The sequence below is a fragment of the Lissotriton helveticus genome, chromosome 4_1 (genome assembly GCF_964261635.1).
Source record: "Lissotriton helveticus chromosome 4_1, aLisHel1.1, whole genome shotgun sequence".
In the NCBI taxonomy this organism is placed as follows: domain Eukaryota; kingdom Metazoa; phylum Chordata; class Amphibia; order Caudata; family Salamandridae; genus Lissotriton; species Lissotriton helveticus.
The window spans coordinates 781,212,457-781,230,426 of NC_136063.1; the positions used below are offsets into that span (position 1 = coordinate 781,212,457).

The window sequence follows — 17,970 nt, forward strand, 5'->3', positions numbered from 1 at the left end:
TTATTGCGTTGCCACCCCTTTATGTAACTGTCCAGGGGTGTCATTTGTTAGGCGTTTGGTTCTTGGGTGAGAGTTGTCCTTCGCTGCGACAGGGCCTTCCTCAGCGATATGCTATGGGTCCGATGTAGTTACAGTACAGCAGTCCACACCCGGCCAAAAATGCCAGTGGTTCTTTGTTCGCCTGTTTCTGCTTTGATTGTTGCGGTGTGTGCTGTTCAGTGTGAGCAGTCAGCAGCGCCCTGTCCTGCAATGCTCAGAGGCCGCTCCCCGTTGCGCTAGCGATGGATGCCCATCGACCGTCCGGGGGCACCCACCGCACCTTACCGTCTTCAGGTTGGGGCCTCTCAGGCAGACACCTGTTCAGGTAATTGCTGGTCACTCGGTACGACCTGTTCTGATTCGGGTGAGGTCCCGGTTCTGGCCGGCCTGACCAGGTCCTGTACCCCCCCATTCCAGAAGCTCAGCAGCGCGTCTGGATCTCTGTACACAATGAACTTCCTCTTCCCCCTCGCTTCTGGTTCTGCGATCGTTCTCTTCTGCAGTCAGGCTCTGGGGGAGCGCCCGGGGGGTTGGGGGGAAGAGGAGGCTGATGCCTCTATCGACGCTCGGCTTCACTAGGGTTACAGAGCCTCATGGAATCCTCAGGCTCGCACAGCCTGAAAAGGCCTTGTTGGTGCTGGGTGGCCCACGTCTGCAGGGAACGTTTGCTGCACCTTTTATATTAGGTGAGTGGGGGGGGTCTGTAACTGGGCACAGGTATCGGCGTTCTGTGCAGCGCTACCCATCCTGACCCAAGGGGGGGTCTCGGATCCGTCCGGTCCTCCCAGCCCATGTCACTTCGCCCCAGCAGGCCGCGCAGCACAGGAGTGAATCGTGACACTCGACACTTCACTGGACTCTTTTACTGCCAGGGGTTCACTTCCACCGCCTCCGCTCGATCTCCTCTCACCTCTGCGAACTCGAGGCTGGGCACTGTGGGGAGTTTGGGGGTGGCCGATGCTCTCACTGTGCGGGTGCTAGTCTGGGCCTTCCAGGTCTGGTGTGCGGCCACGGTCTCACATAGTTCCGCCTGGCCACGCCTCTCTCCTTCGGGGCTCGCCTCGGGACGATTTGAGCCTATTACACTTGCTTCTTGCTGGGTTGAGGTTCTTTTAAGTCTTTCTCCCTGATCTCTGGTGCTCCCCGCTACTATGGGGCCACTTCTGTATCTCTGGGAGTGCTATAGTCAGGGGAAATTTACGGATCTTGGTGGATGAATGGCGGAGCTCTAACAGATCACTTCCAACATCTTTGCCTGCAAAGTCACGCCATGCAGCAGGCTTCTTTACAGGATTTGTTAAAGTAATGTCACTAAGGATAGGAAGGACAGGCACCAGCTGGTAAATCAGTGCAGATTCCAAAATTGCAGTGCAGACTCAATGAGTGGGGTTCAGGATGTCCTTAGTAGTGCACAAATGGTGAAGGGCGCAGGTTGTAAATTGGCTCTAACACAATCAGGCATTCCAAACTGTAGTTCAGTATATATCAGAGCCAAGCAGCAAAACTGTTTTTATCAGTGTTTATGTCCATGCAGTAATCTAGGCTAAATGCATATCGCTGACAGAGAGTCTTCCATGGGGTCTCTGAGGCATAGCCCTGATGATGCGCACATCCTTTTTAGGTCGAGCCTAGCGGCAGCGCGTATGTGCTGCTCGCTCTGTGAGACTGCTGTAGTAGAGTATGGGAGAGAAGGCGCGCTCACTCTCCACCAATATTTTTCATTGGCTTGTGTCATTGACTTTCGTAAATGCTGCCTTAGGATTCGTTAATAGGCTTGTTAGTCCCGCCTTAATTCGGCCTTGTGCATTGGGGTGTACTTCAGGTGTAAGCCAGCAAAGTAAGGTATTCTACTGGTGAGCAACCCAAAACCACATTGAGCACTTCAGAGGGATCGCATACGTTTAGTCTGCTGAGGGTAAAATGACGGAGTCAGGAAAAGTCATACGCAGTAGCAGAACGACTTAGCTGTCAAACCAATGCATGTGCTTTTGTCCATACAGTCATGCCTTCCACGAAAAGACAGAACAGAAACTGCAGCTCTTTGTGTCAGGCTTATCCGTGAAGGAAACACGTTCCCAAATGTCCATTAACTCTATCGCAGGGGAAGCAGCATTTACAGTGCGGGCTGAGCCACAAGTGCAATTTCAAAGCAAGTGGAACAACACTTGCCTGAACTACACATATGCCTTAACCGCGCAAATGCATGGTTAAGGCAGTTAGCATTTTAGATGTAGAGCGGATAGGCAGGGAGAGAAACAGGAAGGATCAGAAGAGGAAGGACCAGGACGCGGCTTAGTGAGGCCGGGGCCAGTTTTTAAGGGGTGAATTTGAGGGTGGGGTAGTTTTTAGGGCTGGGTTTTAGGGAAGGGGAAGGGGTGGTTTTCAGGACTCAGGGCCAGTTTTATGGCTCAGGGTAGGGGGCTGGGGTCAGGGTCTTTTTTTGGGCACGGGGCGAATTTTGGGGCGAATTTTAGGGCTCAGGGTGGGGAGTGGGGGTAGTTTTAATGGCTGGTGCGGGGTGGATTGCGGGGTGGATTGCGGGGCTGGAGTATCAGGTTTTAGGGCTCAGGGCAGGGGGCTGGGGTGTCATCTTTACCATGCATATTCCTTTATCAATCATGCCTTTACAAAGAAATTCATGTAAAGGCATGCGTGGTAAAGGCATGCATGATAAAGACTCGGTCGGGGTTCAGACAGAGATGTTTAGTCAAGCGTGGTTAAAGCATGCATGGTTGTATCCTACAACCCTATCACAGGACATTGCCTATGTGGACTTTACAAGGATTTTGAGAATCCTTGTTTTAGGCCCCTTGGATGTGAATTTTGACCAGCTCCTGGCCTGGTCCTTCAAAGACATATTCTTACCTTTTTCACCTGGACTCCAGGCAAGGCCGGTTCTGTAGTTTACGCAGAAAACTGCACTAGTACAGTTAGAATGTATTGAAGGTGTTAAAGCAGCGGATCAATGCACCACCTGCATGTGAGGGTTTGGGCCTGTACCCAGGATCGGACTGGACTATAGGACAGTTCCTTATGGGCTGGTCTGACAGTTCAGTGTGTGGGCCGTTTCTGGCTGTTTGTGGGCCTGTTTTATTGTCTGCTGCGCCAGTGTCTACTGTTGAGTTTCCAGATATTAAAGCAAACAATGACTTCAGCAAGCTTAAATCCTTGTACTCTTCCATACCTTGCAAACCCCTGATACAGCATGTTTTTACAAGTTCAAAACTGCCCCAAATTTGCAAACATGTGACACTATTTTAGCTACCTAATTCACTTATGGAGTCCACTTTTATTTTGGTGCTGTGACAAATTACTGTCCCATTCCAATCCTGCCTGTACTATCACATCAGTCCTATAAAGAAATGAGGAGACCAGGACAGAATATAGTAGGACCTTTGTTACGAGAGGAGTTGGCCTAACGGCTAGTGCGCTCGACCTCGGGCCTTGAAGGAACTGGGTTCGAGTCTCGGTAACGACGCCAAACATCCTGTGATTCTGGGCAAATCACTTAATCTCCCCGTGCCTAACAAAAAATGAATGTGTGTCCTCATGTAACGTAACTGGTGCTATGTAAAGCGCTCTGATACCCGATTCGGTTCGGGTCTAGTTCGCGCTATATAAAACTCTGCAACAAAAAAAAACTGAGTCTCACTTTCTACTTTTTTGGGGATGTTTTTGGCTTCCCTTTCCTCTCACCAGTGCCTCCTTCAGATTCAGGAGCTCTGAATAAAAAACCCATTCCCTTTGGCCTCTAACCCATATGGGAGCCCTGATAGCTGCATTGGTGATTGATTTTAAGAACGTTTGTTTCTGTCTGCCTTGTTTTAGTTGCTTTAGGGTCTGCCTCTTCTGACTACATATCTATTTGCTGAAACTCTTAGATGCCTATTAGGAATGTGTAAATCAACTAAGGACTACCACAGCACCTATCTTTGTTTCACAAGCTAAAGCCTTATCTGCCTTCTTTAGGTTTTTAGATCTCCTCCATCGTCAGCTTATCTTACTCCTCTGTGCCCCATGCATCAAAGTTTCACATGAGCTACCTCTAGCTGCAGTACACTCTTGACATTCTTTAGGTGCTTCGCTAGGGTAAGCCTGAATGTCCATACATTTAGTATACCTTGGTAGAGAAGGCTCAAGGTCTCACTTAAAATGAGGAAAGTTCCCAGTAGAAAAAAACCTCTTTATATAGGTAACCTTTGATCCTCCGGCAGGGGAAGAGTGCTGGATTTAAGCATGGCGGTTTGTTTAGGCTCATGGTCTTGAAACCAATGTTTTAAAATGTTCATTTGATGCAGGTTTCAAAGACAAGACAGTGACAATTAGGATATGAGAGGTGATAAGTGGCAAGGTAGGTGGGGGACAATTTTTGAAGTTATTGCAGGCGATAAATCATTATACTTCTGTTAAAAAATTAAGTGGCGTTAAATGGTTTCAGTTACTTCTTGAAGCTGGAATATTGCATTGATAGAAGGTTTTAGAAATTAGAGGGAAACACAAGTATTTGTCACTAGAAAGGAGTGGAAGCACTCCAATTTTGATAATATTGATTGGGATTTATTTACAATCGTAATGCTGGCAGCAAGATGAGAGTGCACTGATCAAACTCATATTTTGAGAGGTTGTGTTTTATGGAGCTTGTGGATTTCCACTGTATCCTTATTATTCTCTAGTTGAGTGGAGTCAGCCGTTGTGACACCTCAGGTTGGGGTTTTCGGGGGTGTTATCTGCATACTGATCTATGGAAACGTGTATGCAGTCAAGAAGCTCCACCTTTTGATTCCATGTAGAGAGATTATTAAGACGGAGAAAAGGGGCGCCTTTCGGGTGAATGGCCAAAATCTCATAAAGAAGTTGCCTAGAAAAGAAAGGCCAGATGTAGGCCAGTCAGTAGAGAGTTCATGGCATAATGTGTAGTTTTTTTGTTTTTGAAGAGATCTAAATACTACTTTCCCATCTGGATGGAGGCAATGACCTGCTCTAAGGACGCTAAGACACCATGTCGGCCCACCTGCAATGCATTATACATGCAGGGTTATGCCACACAGCAAGACATTGGCGTCTTGATTGCATTACAGTCTGATGGACTCCAGTGCCTCCCTTGCAAGCTTGCATCGTCCTCAAGACCTTTTGCTTTATATGGGGTGCCACAATAAACAGAACCCCTGTCTGCCAGGGTCCATCTCTGGCAGATGCGAAAACACTTGCAGCTAGGGCATATATAGGTTAGCAAAGGAATAACAGAAAACATGAAAGTCCTGGTCTATCTACATAGTCCGGATCTGGAACAACGTCCCTGTAACCAACCGAACTGCTCCAACCCTTCTCCTACATAGGGAAAATCAGGTCCTTAGAGGAATTGTGTTAATGTAGCCATGTAATTGTAATTCATATAGGTTGCTTATCATTTCTTGAATAATGCTGCTTGTTAAAAACTTTCAAATGGCGACTACAAGTAGAAATATCCAAAGCATATGTATGGGAAAAAAATGATTTCTTTGTATATTTGTGTAGCTAAATGGACCAAATCCTCCAGATGTCAACTGTGTAGACCAGATGGGAAATACGCCTTTACATTGTGCAGCTTACCGTGGTCTGAAGCAATCTGCCATAAAACTCTTGAGGAGTGGTTCAGATACTAAGATAAAGAACAACAATCGTAAGTAAGAAGTTATGAGGAATAAAGTAATAAACCATAGTGTGACCAATTCTCAACACTAAACAGAAGCAATATAGGTGTAATGTATATTTGCCCAATGCTTAGCAGTATATTTATCTATCTACTTGTTGTATGTCGCATTTACAATTCTCGAGGAAGGAAGTTTCAAGGGCTAAGGTTAGGTGAATTTTACAGTCTGTGTGCAGAGGTGGTTCTAATGTACTACAGTCAATGTACGATTTTCAGTATCACCCGTAGGATTTTCAGTGAATCAGTGGAATTGCAGCTTTACTCATTGGCGTCCTCTCTGCTAAGGCGGAGGAGCATCGCCCCTTTGCTTTTCAGCAGTGCAAAAAAGGACAAATGAAATCATAATAACATCATAATAACATGATCTTATCATCATTTTGTTTTTCCGTGCTGAAGCCAGTTTTGGGGCAGGGCTTGGCGGTTGCCAGCAGTGGTAGGAGTGGTTGGTGCACTTAAGTGCACATGACGATTTGGCCAGCTGTCTTGGGCTGGCCAAATGGTTATTCACACTTAGCATGTTCTCCACCTGGCTGTATTGCACAGCATGGGTGGAGAACACTCACTGGCTTCCACTCCCTGTCTGAGTGCCAATCCAATGTGGATATCAAGGGCCCCCTGCTTTTAGAATAGATAGTTCTTAGGGCAGGGACATAAACTGTGTGAAGATCGCAACCCAAAATTAACAACTATAGTTCAAAAGGGAAAAGTACATTCAAAAGGAAAACAACACATTCTTTGAAGAAATATGATTCATTTAATAAAGATCGTATTAAAAAGCAGCCAAAACATGTCCTGCTAACACATACATAAAAATAATAATTAATGGAAAAGACAGATGAAAATTTTTTTTCAATATACTCCATACATATAAATTGACAAGAAGTAAAAAGTGAGTGGCAATGATTATAGTTCGACGCGCGTTTCGGCGTTACAAGAAATGCCTTCTTCAGGAGCCACAATTTCCGTCTAGAAAAATACAAAATATACATATAATCAACATTACATATACCAAAAAATCTTTTTTCTAAAAGTTTTTTAACAATAAGCTTTTATCACAATGTTACTAAATAAACATAAAAACAAAACATTCATAGTGCAGATTCCTGAAAGTTCTTTCCCTATGTCATTGAGGCAGTCTAATTATTACCTGACATGATACAGACTAATATTTATATATTTGAGCAGTTGTGAATCAATTGTACCAGCCCGTTGGACCAAAAAGGTTCGATGGGCTAAGACCAATTGATAAATTTCTATACTTCAATGGTAAGGCAATAGTCAGTTTTTCATTGTGACCATGCATTCCAAGGCGAGTGCCTACTTAGACGCACTTATATTTATTTTTCTGACCAAATTACTTTCCACAAAGATAACTCAATTTGTCATCAGCTTATACACTTATCAGAGAAGGCCTCTTTAAAAAATAGACTATTTAGTATCCGCAGGCCCAAGTATATATTATGCACGTCATAAATTGTCCATCAGATGTAATGCATAAAGAGACAAAATTTGCGTTATCATTAAAACTAAAAAACCTCACTTATTATTGATTATTAGAATCTCAACACATCAATACACGTAGAGATCTATGGGGTCACTCTTACCAGATAGATATTTGTAGGTTGCTTATGACAGCGTTACAGTGTTTCAATGGCCAGGATACGACCACCCTTTGCAGTTAATTTGTCACACGGACAGATTCTGATTCTATGGCAAGAGATACGTGAGATATGCATTTAAGAATACTAGAGGTTCTAAATTGGTCAAAACATTTCTATAATTGCCGCCCCACTATTCTTACCAAAAATAAATAGTACTGCGTCTGTGTTCAGCTAAGCGATGCACAAGATAGCGGCTTACGTCTTGCAGTCATTTAAGTTGGTACCGCCTGCTCCTGATGCGAGCTTGTTTATATATGCGGGGCCAAAGCACTACCTGCCGTAAACACAAAGCGTATGAATGTAACCTGTGAAAATCACTACTACTACTGCAGAACTTTCAGTGGTTTAATTATTAACACGTATTCTATTTAAAATGCGTCACTCCAGTACCTAGTGACACCTATTTAATTATTGTATAATAAAAATCAGGCGGTTTGTTTAAATTTACGACGAGAAACCCTCTCGATGTTACTAAAGAATAGAGGGGCATCAAAATGCTAACAAAATTTATATAGGCGTTCTTACCCGTTTTAATCGTTAGGTTTATCTGCTATGGTAGTCTAACGGTTCAATGACCGATTGCCATGTTCCCTTTCGTGATAAAAAAGGAGACGAAGAATCCGCTTCAGTCGGATCTGTATGAAGGGCAACAGACACACAAAAAATTACCCTAATAAATCAAGGCTGCTTACAGTTCCTACCATAGCTCAGTAATTCAAGGTATTAGAATTCTGTTTTACCGTTTAAACTGGTCGGATAATGCGGAAATGTTCGTCCGGGTGCTGCAAAAGATGGCTGCTCGCAACCCGCCGACGGTTGAACTGTTATCGCTTGCTTCAATTGCAGATACGCCTATATACGTAAGGAGTGCGTGGCTTCTCCAACTCGCGTCTTACGTTCCTTTAGATCTTAAAGGGGAACCGATTTTTAGGTTCTATGCGCGGTAATTCAAACTCTCATCGCCCCTTCAGGCTAAGTATTTGTTTATATAATAAAGGAAACGAACAGTTTATAAAGACAAAAGTGTTTTTTTAAATTTTAAAAGATTTAATTCCTATGCAGGTTCACGAGCACAACGGCGGCCTTTTTTATCCAACAGGGGGCCTCGACGGGGTCGCCCCAGAGTGAGGTTCCAAGGCCAGGGGCAGACCAGGGGGAACTTCCTCATGAATCAGCATCAGCATCAACATCAGGCACAACACCAACAGCATCCACAACAACATCAACAACAAGAACCCCAATTTATACGGGAGACCCGGAACAGACAATATTGGGGTCAAGGAATGTAATTCCTATCTTCAATTTGTCATCTTTTGAACTGGATCATTATAGCGAAGCTCTGCTGTCCAAGGGTCTTTCTTTTGTACCACATGCAACCGCTAACATCTTCGAATTGTATAAAGACATTATATCATTCTTTAGAAAGATTAGACTCAGAAAGTTCTTTCAGGATAAAGAAAATATAGATCAAGAATTGTTGAGGCAGAGAGAGATATCGTTACCCTCCACTTTTAGTCCAGGGCTAGATCAATTAGGCCCTGAAGTGGCCGCTTTTGAATTAGTGGTCCTTCAGAAATTGGAAAGAACTTTAGGATTCATCCCCAAACCATTGTATAATCTAAACAAGGAAGAGTCACTAGCCCTGAAAAGACTTTCTGAGAACAAAAAATTAACCATAAAAGGATGTGATAAAGGAGGAGGCATTGTTGTCCTCAATTCTAATGATTATGAACGGAATATGATCTCCATGCTAAATGATAGTTCTACCTATATTAGGATTAATTCTAACCCTATCAAGAGTGTTATAAAAAAGATACACCTTTTAACCGATGAAGCCTTGTCGAATGGTGATATTAATATCAAGGAATTTGAATTTTTGAATAGTCATAAGAACAAAACTGCCTGTATCTATGGTCTTCCAAAGATACACAAAGACATTAGCAACCCTCCATATAGACCAATTGTGTCTACCATCGGCACACCAACTGAACCTTTATCCAAATTTGTGGATCACTATTTAAGACCCTGCATACCAATGATTAAGTCATATGTAAAGGACACAAGCCATATGATCAACATAGTGGAAAGCCTTGAATTTGTCCCTGACAGAGATATAATGGTCACAATAGACATTGCGTCCTTATATAGTAACATCCCACTCGATGATGCCATTAGGGCTACGGACTGGTTCATTGATAAACATGGGATAGCTTGCCCCAAGAAGTTTCTGATTGATTGCTTGTTCATCGTCTTGACCGAGAACATTTTTGAATTTGGTGATTTGTTATATCGCCAACTAAAGGGAGTAAGCATGGGGGCTTCTGTTGCCCCCTCGGTGGCAAATATATACATGTCCCTCTTTGAGGAAAAATTCATTGATAATGAAGTGGCTCCGTTTTTTGAATCTATTTCCCATTGGTCCAGATATATAGATGACATCTTTTTTATCTGGACCAATGGGAAAGAGTCCCTTCTGGAATTCCTTGAATGGATCAACCTAACAGACAATAATTTAAACTTCACCGCTCAATATAGCACAGATCAGGTTGAATTCCTAGATTTGTTGATAAGAGAAAACAACAACAAATTAGAGGTAGATTTATTCGTGAAACCCACGGCCCGTAATACACTACTACACTACAGTAGTTTTCATCCGAAAAGTCAGCGTGAGAGTATCCCGTTCTCTCAATTCCTCAGAGTTCGCAGGAACTGTACGAATTTAGCAGATTTCGACAGACAGGCGTCTCTAATGAGGAAAAAGTTTCTTGAACGTGGATATCCACATAGGCTCATAAGGAACTCTTATAAAAGAGCGCGTTTTTTTAATCGCGACGCTTTATTGATTCCGAAAGAACAAACAGTGACAGATCAACTTGTATGTGTAACGACGCACTCCACAATGAACGAACGTGTGAGACAAATTATCAATGCTAACTGGCATATCCTTAACTGTAACCCTACCTCTAATGTAGCATTGGTGAAACCACTGTTTGCGCATAGGAGGAATAGAAACCTAAAGGATAAGATTGTACACTCGAGATTTGGTAATAACCAGTCTGGCACATGTTTGAAACAGAGATCTTTATTGGGCAATTGTCCAGTATATGGAACAGTTCCATGCTCCTCATGTAAATCATGTAAAAACATCCTTGGTGGTGTAGAACTGTACCATAATGGTTTTGTGGCCAAGGCGAATGAGCTGTGGAACTGTAAAACCACAAATGTGGTTTACTTCCTTCAGTGCCCTTGTGGCTTGGGCTATGTCGGTGAAACTTGCAGAGCAATCCAAGTACGATTGACCGAACATAGATCCTCAATAAGAACGAGTAAATTGATAGCGCCCCTAGTTAAACATTTTTTAGAACAAAACCACAAACCAGATGACTTCAGTTGGCGAATTTTGGAGAGAATAAGGACACCTGATAGTAAAGGTGGACATGCCATCAGGAAGAAAAGAGAAGTGTATTGGGTGTTTGTTCTTAACACCTTTAAAAAAGGATTGAACAATGAAATCCCGTGGGAGAACGCTATTTTATGAATCTCCTTCTATAATATCCTTAGTAAATCTGGACTTGTTCTTGATTAATCTTCTGAGTCCATTTATAGGGAACTTTCCAGTATAAGACCTATATTCAAACATTGTGATTCCTTTTACAATGGTTGAAATCTGTATTATTATAAACTAGTTAGTAGTACCACATACTAGGTTATGGGTGCTGTCCGCTAAAAATAAGAAATAGTAAAATAATTTTTATTAAATCTTAAATTCTAAACTTTAAATGTTAAAATGGCAATCTGTAACGCGCACATGAATGCTATCGCGTTTTTAAAAAAAACACTTTTGTCTTTATAAACTGTTCGTTTCCTTTATTATATAAACAAATACTTAGCCTGAAGGGGCGATGAGAGTTTGAATTACCGCGCATAGAACCTAAAAATCGGTTCCCCTTTAAGATCTAAAGGAACGTAAGACGCGAGTTGGAGAAGCCACGCACTCCTTACGTATATAGGCGTATCTGCAATTGAAGCAAGCGATAACAGTTCAACCGTCGGCGGGTTGCGAGCAGCCATCTTTTGCAGCACCCGGACGAACATTTCCGCATTATCCGACCAGTTTAAACGGTAAAACAGAATTCTAATACCTTGAATTACTGAGCTATGGTAGGAACTGTAAGCAGCCTTGATTTATTAGGGTAATTATTTGTGTGTCTGTTGCCCTTCATACAGATCCGACTGAAGCGGATTCTTCGTCTCCTTTTTTATCACGAAAGGGAACATGGCAATCGGTCATTGAACCGTTAGACTACCATAGCAGATAAACCTAACGATTAAAACGGGTAAGAACGCCTATATAAATTTTGTTAGCATTTTGATGCCCCTCTATTCTTTAGTAACATCGAGAGGGTTTCTCGTCGTAAATTTAAACAAACCGCCTGATTTTTATTATACAATAATTAAATAGGTGTCACTAGGTACTGGAGTGACGCATTTTAAATAGAATACGTGTTAATAATTAAACCACTGAAAGTTCTGCAGTAGTAGTAGTGATTTTCACAGGTTACATTCATACGCTTTGTGTTTACGGCAGGTAGTGCTTTGGCCCCGCATATATAAACAAGCTCGCATCAGGAGCAGGCGGTACCAACTTAAATGACTGCAAGACGTAAGCCGCTATCTTGTGCATCGCTTAGCTGAACACAGACGCAGTATTATTTATTTTTGGTAAGAATAGTGGGGCGGCAATTATAGAAATGTTTTGACCAATTTAGAACCTCTAGTATTCTTAAATGCATATCTCACGTATCTCTTGCCATAGAATCAGAATCTGTCCGTGTGACAAATTAACTGCAAAGGGTGGTCGTATCCTGGCCATTGAAACACTGTAACGCTGTCATAAGCAACCTACAAATATCTATCTGGTAAGAGTGACCCCATAGATCTCTACATGTATTGATGTGTTGAGATTCTAATAATCAATAATAAGTGAGGTTTTTTAGTTTTAATGATAACGCAAATTTTGTCTCTTTATGCATTACATCTGATGGACAATTTATGACGTGCATAATATATACTTGGGCCTGCGGATACTAAATAGTCTATTTTTTAAAGAGGCCTTCTCTGATAAGTGTATAAGCTGATGACAAATTGAGTTATCTTTGTGGAAAGTAATTTGGTCAGAAAAATAAATATAAGTGCGTCTAAGTAGGCACTCGCCTTGGAATGCATGGTCACAATGAAAAACTGACTATTGCCTTACCATTGAAGTATAGAAATTTATCAATTGGTCTTAGCCCATCGAACCTTTTTGGTCCAACGGGCTTGGTACAATTGATTCACAACTGCTCAAATATATAAATATTAGTCTGTATCATGTCAGGTAATAATTAGACTGCCTCAATGACATAGGGAAAGAACTTTCAGGAATCTGCACTATGAATGTTTTGTTTTTATGTTTATTTAGTAATATTGTGATAAAAGCTTATTGTTAAACTTTTAGAAAAAAGATTTTTTGGTATATGTAATGTTGATTATATGTATATTTTGTATTTTTCTAGACGGAAATTGTGGCTCCTGAAGAAGGCGAAACGCGCGTCGAACTATAATCATTGCCACTCACTTTTTACTTCTTGTCAATTTATATGTATGGAGTATATTGAAAAAAAATGTTAATCTGTCTTTTCCATTAATTATTATTTTTATGTATGTGTTAGCAGGACATGTTTTGGCTGCTTTTTAATACGATCTTTATTAAATGAATCAGATTTCTTCAAAGAATGTGTTGTTTTCCTTTTGAATGTACTTTTCCCTTTTGAACTATAGTTGTTAATTTTGGGTTGCGATCTTCACACAGTGAGTGCCAATCCAATCCGCTCATACTAATCATGATGCTGCTGTCATGCTGGTGACAGCAGGTTCATGATTGGCTAGAGAAGTCTGGGAGCCTGTGTGCTTCCTGTTGAAAGAAGAGGACGGACAAGATGTGGCGTCCGGCAGGGAAGTGATATTTTCTTCCTTTTTTATTGACCTCGCTGTATGTGAGCATTTTATGATTATACGCGTGCCTTAAAAAACCGAGCTATTTCAACAGTTAGTCTATATTTAACATGAAAAAATAAGCTAACTATACTCCTAGTTTGAGAATCTCTCTTCTAATAATGAACACCAGTGTGATTTTCCCCAGTCAATATATATTGTGATATACTGATTATCTGAGGGCTTAGTTAATGACGGAGAGAGGGCTGGCTGGTCACGTGGGTACTAAACCAGTGAACTGCCACCAGCTTACCAGGAGGGACAGGTTGAAATGATTACATGCATAGTTCCCATTGTGAAAGCTGAGCTGAACATCTTTTAAATAAATCATCTAACCAAGAGAAGCAGGATAACCTATTGGAGCTTCTTCTCCCTAAAAGAAATAGGAAGAAACTTAATAAGGAAAAGAGAATGTGAGTTATTGATATTGAATGCACTCAGTTGTAAAGTTGAAAGAACCTATCCTTTGTTTGGAAGAAATTAAATGTAGTAAATGTCTGCATATCAGTAGATTTTTTTTTATAAGCAAAACGTAGATAATCAAACAGGACTGTCTGGAAATAAATCTGCACTCCAGATTTATTTATTTTCTTATATAGCGCTTGAATCGACCCCTGAAGGGGTACCTCTGTGCCTAGGACGGCCCATTGAGGGTGTGTTGCAGCTACAGCAAAATAGAGCACAGAAAAGGGTGGTCCTAAGATGTTTCCTAAATTGTAGGTGATCCATGCATTGTCTCAAAATCATAAGAAGCTCATTCCAGTATCGAGGGCCAAGATAGGAGAAAGCTCGTCCTCCTAATCTAGCCTTTCTTACTCTGGGCACCACAAGGAGATGTTAGGCACTTGAGCGGAGAGATCTAGATGGTACAAATGGCATGAATTTCTCCGAGAGATAGGAGGGACCCAGATTAAACAATGGCTTATGAATAGTGCAGCAGAGTTTAAATCTGACCCGTTGGCGGATATGGAGCCAGTGCAGCTTTATAAGAAGAGGGCGAGAAGGGGTCCTGGAGGGAGCGTTGAGGACCAACTGCTCCGCCAAATTCTGGACTACCTGCAGTCTGCTGAGTGGCAGAGATCAGCAGGACGTTACAGTAGTCCAAACGGCTCAGTACAAGTGCCTGGACTACATTTTTCCGGGTAGAGTCAGGGAGCAAAGGGAACACTCGACGGAGCAGGCCTATTATGTGGAAACAGGAATCTGCTGTCTGGGCAGCATGCTCTTTCAGGATGAGGGCTTGATCCAGACAGATTTTTTTTGGGCAAACATTTTTATTGGCATTTATTTTATAGTACATATAACACAATTTTAAATGCAGGTGATATTGTCTTACAAGCAAAATCGCATAAGCGGGCTCTACTTTGATATCAGAGTGTATAGTCGTAGAGCGTAAAGGCCCCCACTCAGTCTTTGATGTGGCGACAGTCCCAAGAGGTCTGTGTACAACTGTAACTAACAAGCCTGCAGGATGGTCGCTGCACCTTGCTGAAGTTGTGAGGTGTGTCTGTTTCCCCCTTGCACGTTGTCATTGGGGTTATGGGATGTAAGCCGTGTGTTAACCTTGAACCAACTGGGGATACACAAAACTGGGGTGCACTGTGTTGCATACAATGGTTACGTGTAGTAATTCGCACTATGAGCTGTGCGGGGGAGGGGATCACTGATCGCTGCCCACATGAGGGCGTGCTGTTGAGTCAGTCGTGGCCGTCCGTTGTGATCTGTCGGGCATCTGGGCCCCCTGTACGCACCCCCTGGATAGTTTCATGGGCTATGGGAGCCCCGGGGAAACCGATCGACCGCGGTCCCGACACTGTTGTTGTTTCTTGCGCAAAGGAGTGAAGCAATATGGCCCATGGCATGGAAATTGGATGTTTGCAGATTCCCTGCACTTCCTCCGCTCTAAGTAGTCTTTCGTCCGCCTTGCCCCACTTTTTGACCGCGTCCACCCATGCCGCCAGGGGAGGACCCTCCGGCGCCTTCCAGTGCATAGTGATGCATCACTTGGCCAGGAGGAGTACCAAGGAGGCGAATCGCCTCTCTACTTTCATGTGTTTGTGTCGCTTATGGATACCCAGGGCGCCGGCCTCGATGTGTAAAGATCCTGTAGCCCCGTGACCTCTCGAAGGGCTATGTGGATTGTGTGCCAATAACTATGGAGTGGTGGACAATCCCATAACGTGTAAAAATTAGGCATTGGCCTCCAGAAGGGCTTGATCCAGACGGATACCCAGGTTTTTAACTGTAAGCTTGGGAGCTGGATGGGGGCCTAGATCGGTCGGCCACCATTCTGGTGTCCATAGGAGGGGGGCCTCTCCGAAGAGCATAATCTTTGTTTTTCCAACATTACACTGGAGGAAATTATTCTTCATCCAGTGGGAGATAGCTCTCATACCATTAGAGAAAGCCAACCGTACAGAAGAGGTAAATTTGTCGAATGGAATGAGCAGCTTAGTGTTGTCTGCATAAGATATGGGGATGAACCCATGCGTCCTAGGAAGATTGGCCAAGAGAGCAATATAGACGTTAAACAATGTAGGGCTCAAACACGAGCTCTAAGGGACTCCCTTGGACAATTCTATGGGAGTCGAACGATATGGGCCTAAGTTGACAATCTGGGAGCGAGCAGATAGAAAGCTCGTCATCCACTGTAAGGCTGATTTTCTTAGTCAGATCTCTTTTAGTCTTCTGAGCAAAATGCTGTGTGAGACTGTGTCGAACACCGCGGATAGGTCCAACAGCACCAAAATCATAGAGTGGCACTTATCGAGGGTCATCCTGATGTTATCTGTGACCGCTAATAGTGCTGATTAGGTGCTGTATTTGGCCCTAAAGCCGGCCTGAGAGGGATCTAAACAGCCCGTAAGTTCGACATGGTTGGAGAGGTGCGTGTTGACATGTTTCTCCATTAGTTTGCTCAGGAACGGAAGAAGCGAGAGAGGGCGGAGGTTGGAGAGCTCCATTCAACTAATTTGACTGTTCTTGCGGATCGGTCTAACTTGAGACATTTTCCATTCCAACGGAACATGGCCTTATTTTAGGGAGAGATTAATAAGGGATTGCATAGAGGGAGACAGATGTTTAGCTAGGGAAGGGATGACTTTAGCCGGAATAAGGTCAGAAGGGGAATCCTGATTTTATCTTGTGAATCAGTAGTTCAACCTCTGCTAATGCAAATGTGGGAAAATGCTCTAACAGCTGAGGGTTTATCGGATTCAATTGGTCAAAGCCATTGGGATCTGCAGCTGGTTTCCTGCCGAGGTGATCTTTTCATAGATAGTGCTCTCTATTTTTAAAAAACAATAGAGCTTATCATTACACAACAGTTGGGAGGGGTCCTCTAAGCTTTCACATGCCTTGGGGCTGATGACGGACTGAAGAATTTGATGCAGGGTTTTAGAGGAGTTGCCGGCCAGGGCTAATTGCGATGCTATATGGGTTTTTAGTGCTATTTTTATATTTTTATGATAGCTGGACAGAGTGGTATAAAACTGATCTCTGTCCTAGTCATGGGAAGCACACCAGATTGTCTCATATTTCCTGCAAAGTAGTTTTAGGACTCGCAACTGAGTCGAGAACCAAACTGCCTGTGGGCGTTTAGGATAATTCTGGAGGGATATCAGAGGCGCAATGTGATTGATGGCCATTGAAACAGCTGAGTTATATTTAGCCAGTGCTTCCTCTGTATTGTTCAGTACACCGTTTTGGGGCCTTAAAAAGGAGGTTTGAAAGCTCTCCTATGAGACTTTCTGCCACTGCCTGCGAGTATGAAATGTGATTTAGGTATTTTAGGTTCTGTTGGGTCCTGAATAACAAATTCAATAACCAAAAGATCAGACCAAGTGAGTTGTTGGGGGAGGGGGGGGAGGGGGGGTTCACATAGGATTCTAAAAGAATTGGAAAATATGATGTCTAAAGTATGACACGCAGTGTGAGTCGGGTCTTCATTAAGCTTGGATAGGCCCAAAAGGGAAAGGTATGTCAAGGAGGTCTGTGTGTCTGGATTGGAGAACATTCACTATGGATATTAAATATCTCCTAAAAGTAGGAAGTTATTACATGCGTACACATGTGGGGCTAATAATTCAACCAATTGTAGAGAAAAATCGTCTAGGGGGACGGTAGATTAATGACCCTTTCCAACTAGATTGCGGGGAGATATCTACCCTGAAAACCAACATTTCCATAATGGCATCACAACGTTAATCTAAGATAGAGACCTTAATTCTATCCTTATGCACAATGGCGATTTCCCCCCGCCCCTCCCCCCCTCATCTTCATAGCTCTATCCAATCTAACTATTTTATACCCCTCTGGTATATCCAACGCTATAGAGGGCACAAGATGGGGGTTGAGCCAGGTTTCCGTTACAAAGCCCAGTTCAGGTTGAACTGAGGACAGTAGGTCCCACACATCAATGGAGTGTTTAGGCATAGATCGAATATTGCACAACACATTTTTCCATCCCTTGCGTGAATTATCCACGGTATGGTCTGTATCTCGGCCAGGAGAGATATAGTTTGCCTGGAATCGGCATGCTCGACAAGA

At 42.9% G+C, this 17,970-nt stretch overlaps 1 protein-coding gene across 1 annotated transcript in view; it reads left to right on the top strand.

The window, feature by feature from the left end:
• Nucleotides 1-17,970, top strand: part of OSBPL1A (oxysterol binding protein like 1A) — a 1,891,697-nt gene that overhangs the window by 303,662 nt on the left and 1,570,065 nt on the right. Inside the window, exon 5 of the mRNA XM_078687412.1 lies at nucleotides 5,554-5,698. Coding sequence (XP_078543538.1) covers nucleotides 5,554-5,698 — 145 coding nt within the window. The remainder of the gene's footprint in view (nucleotides 1-5,553; nucleotides 5,699-17,970) is intronic.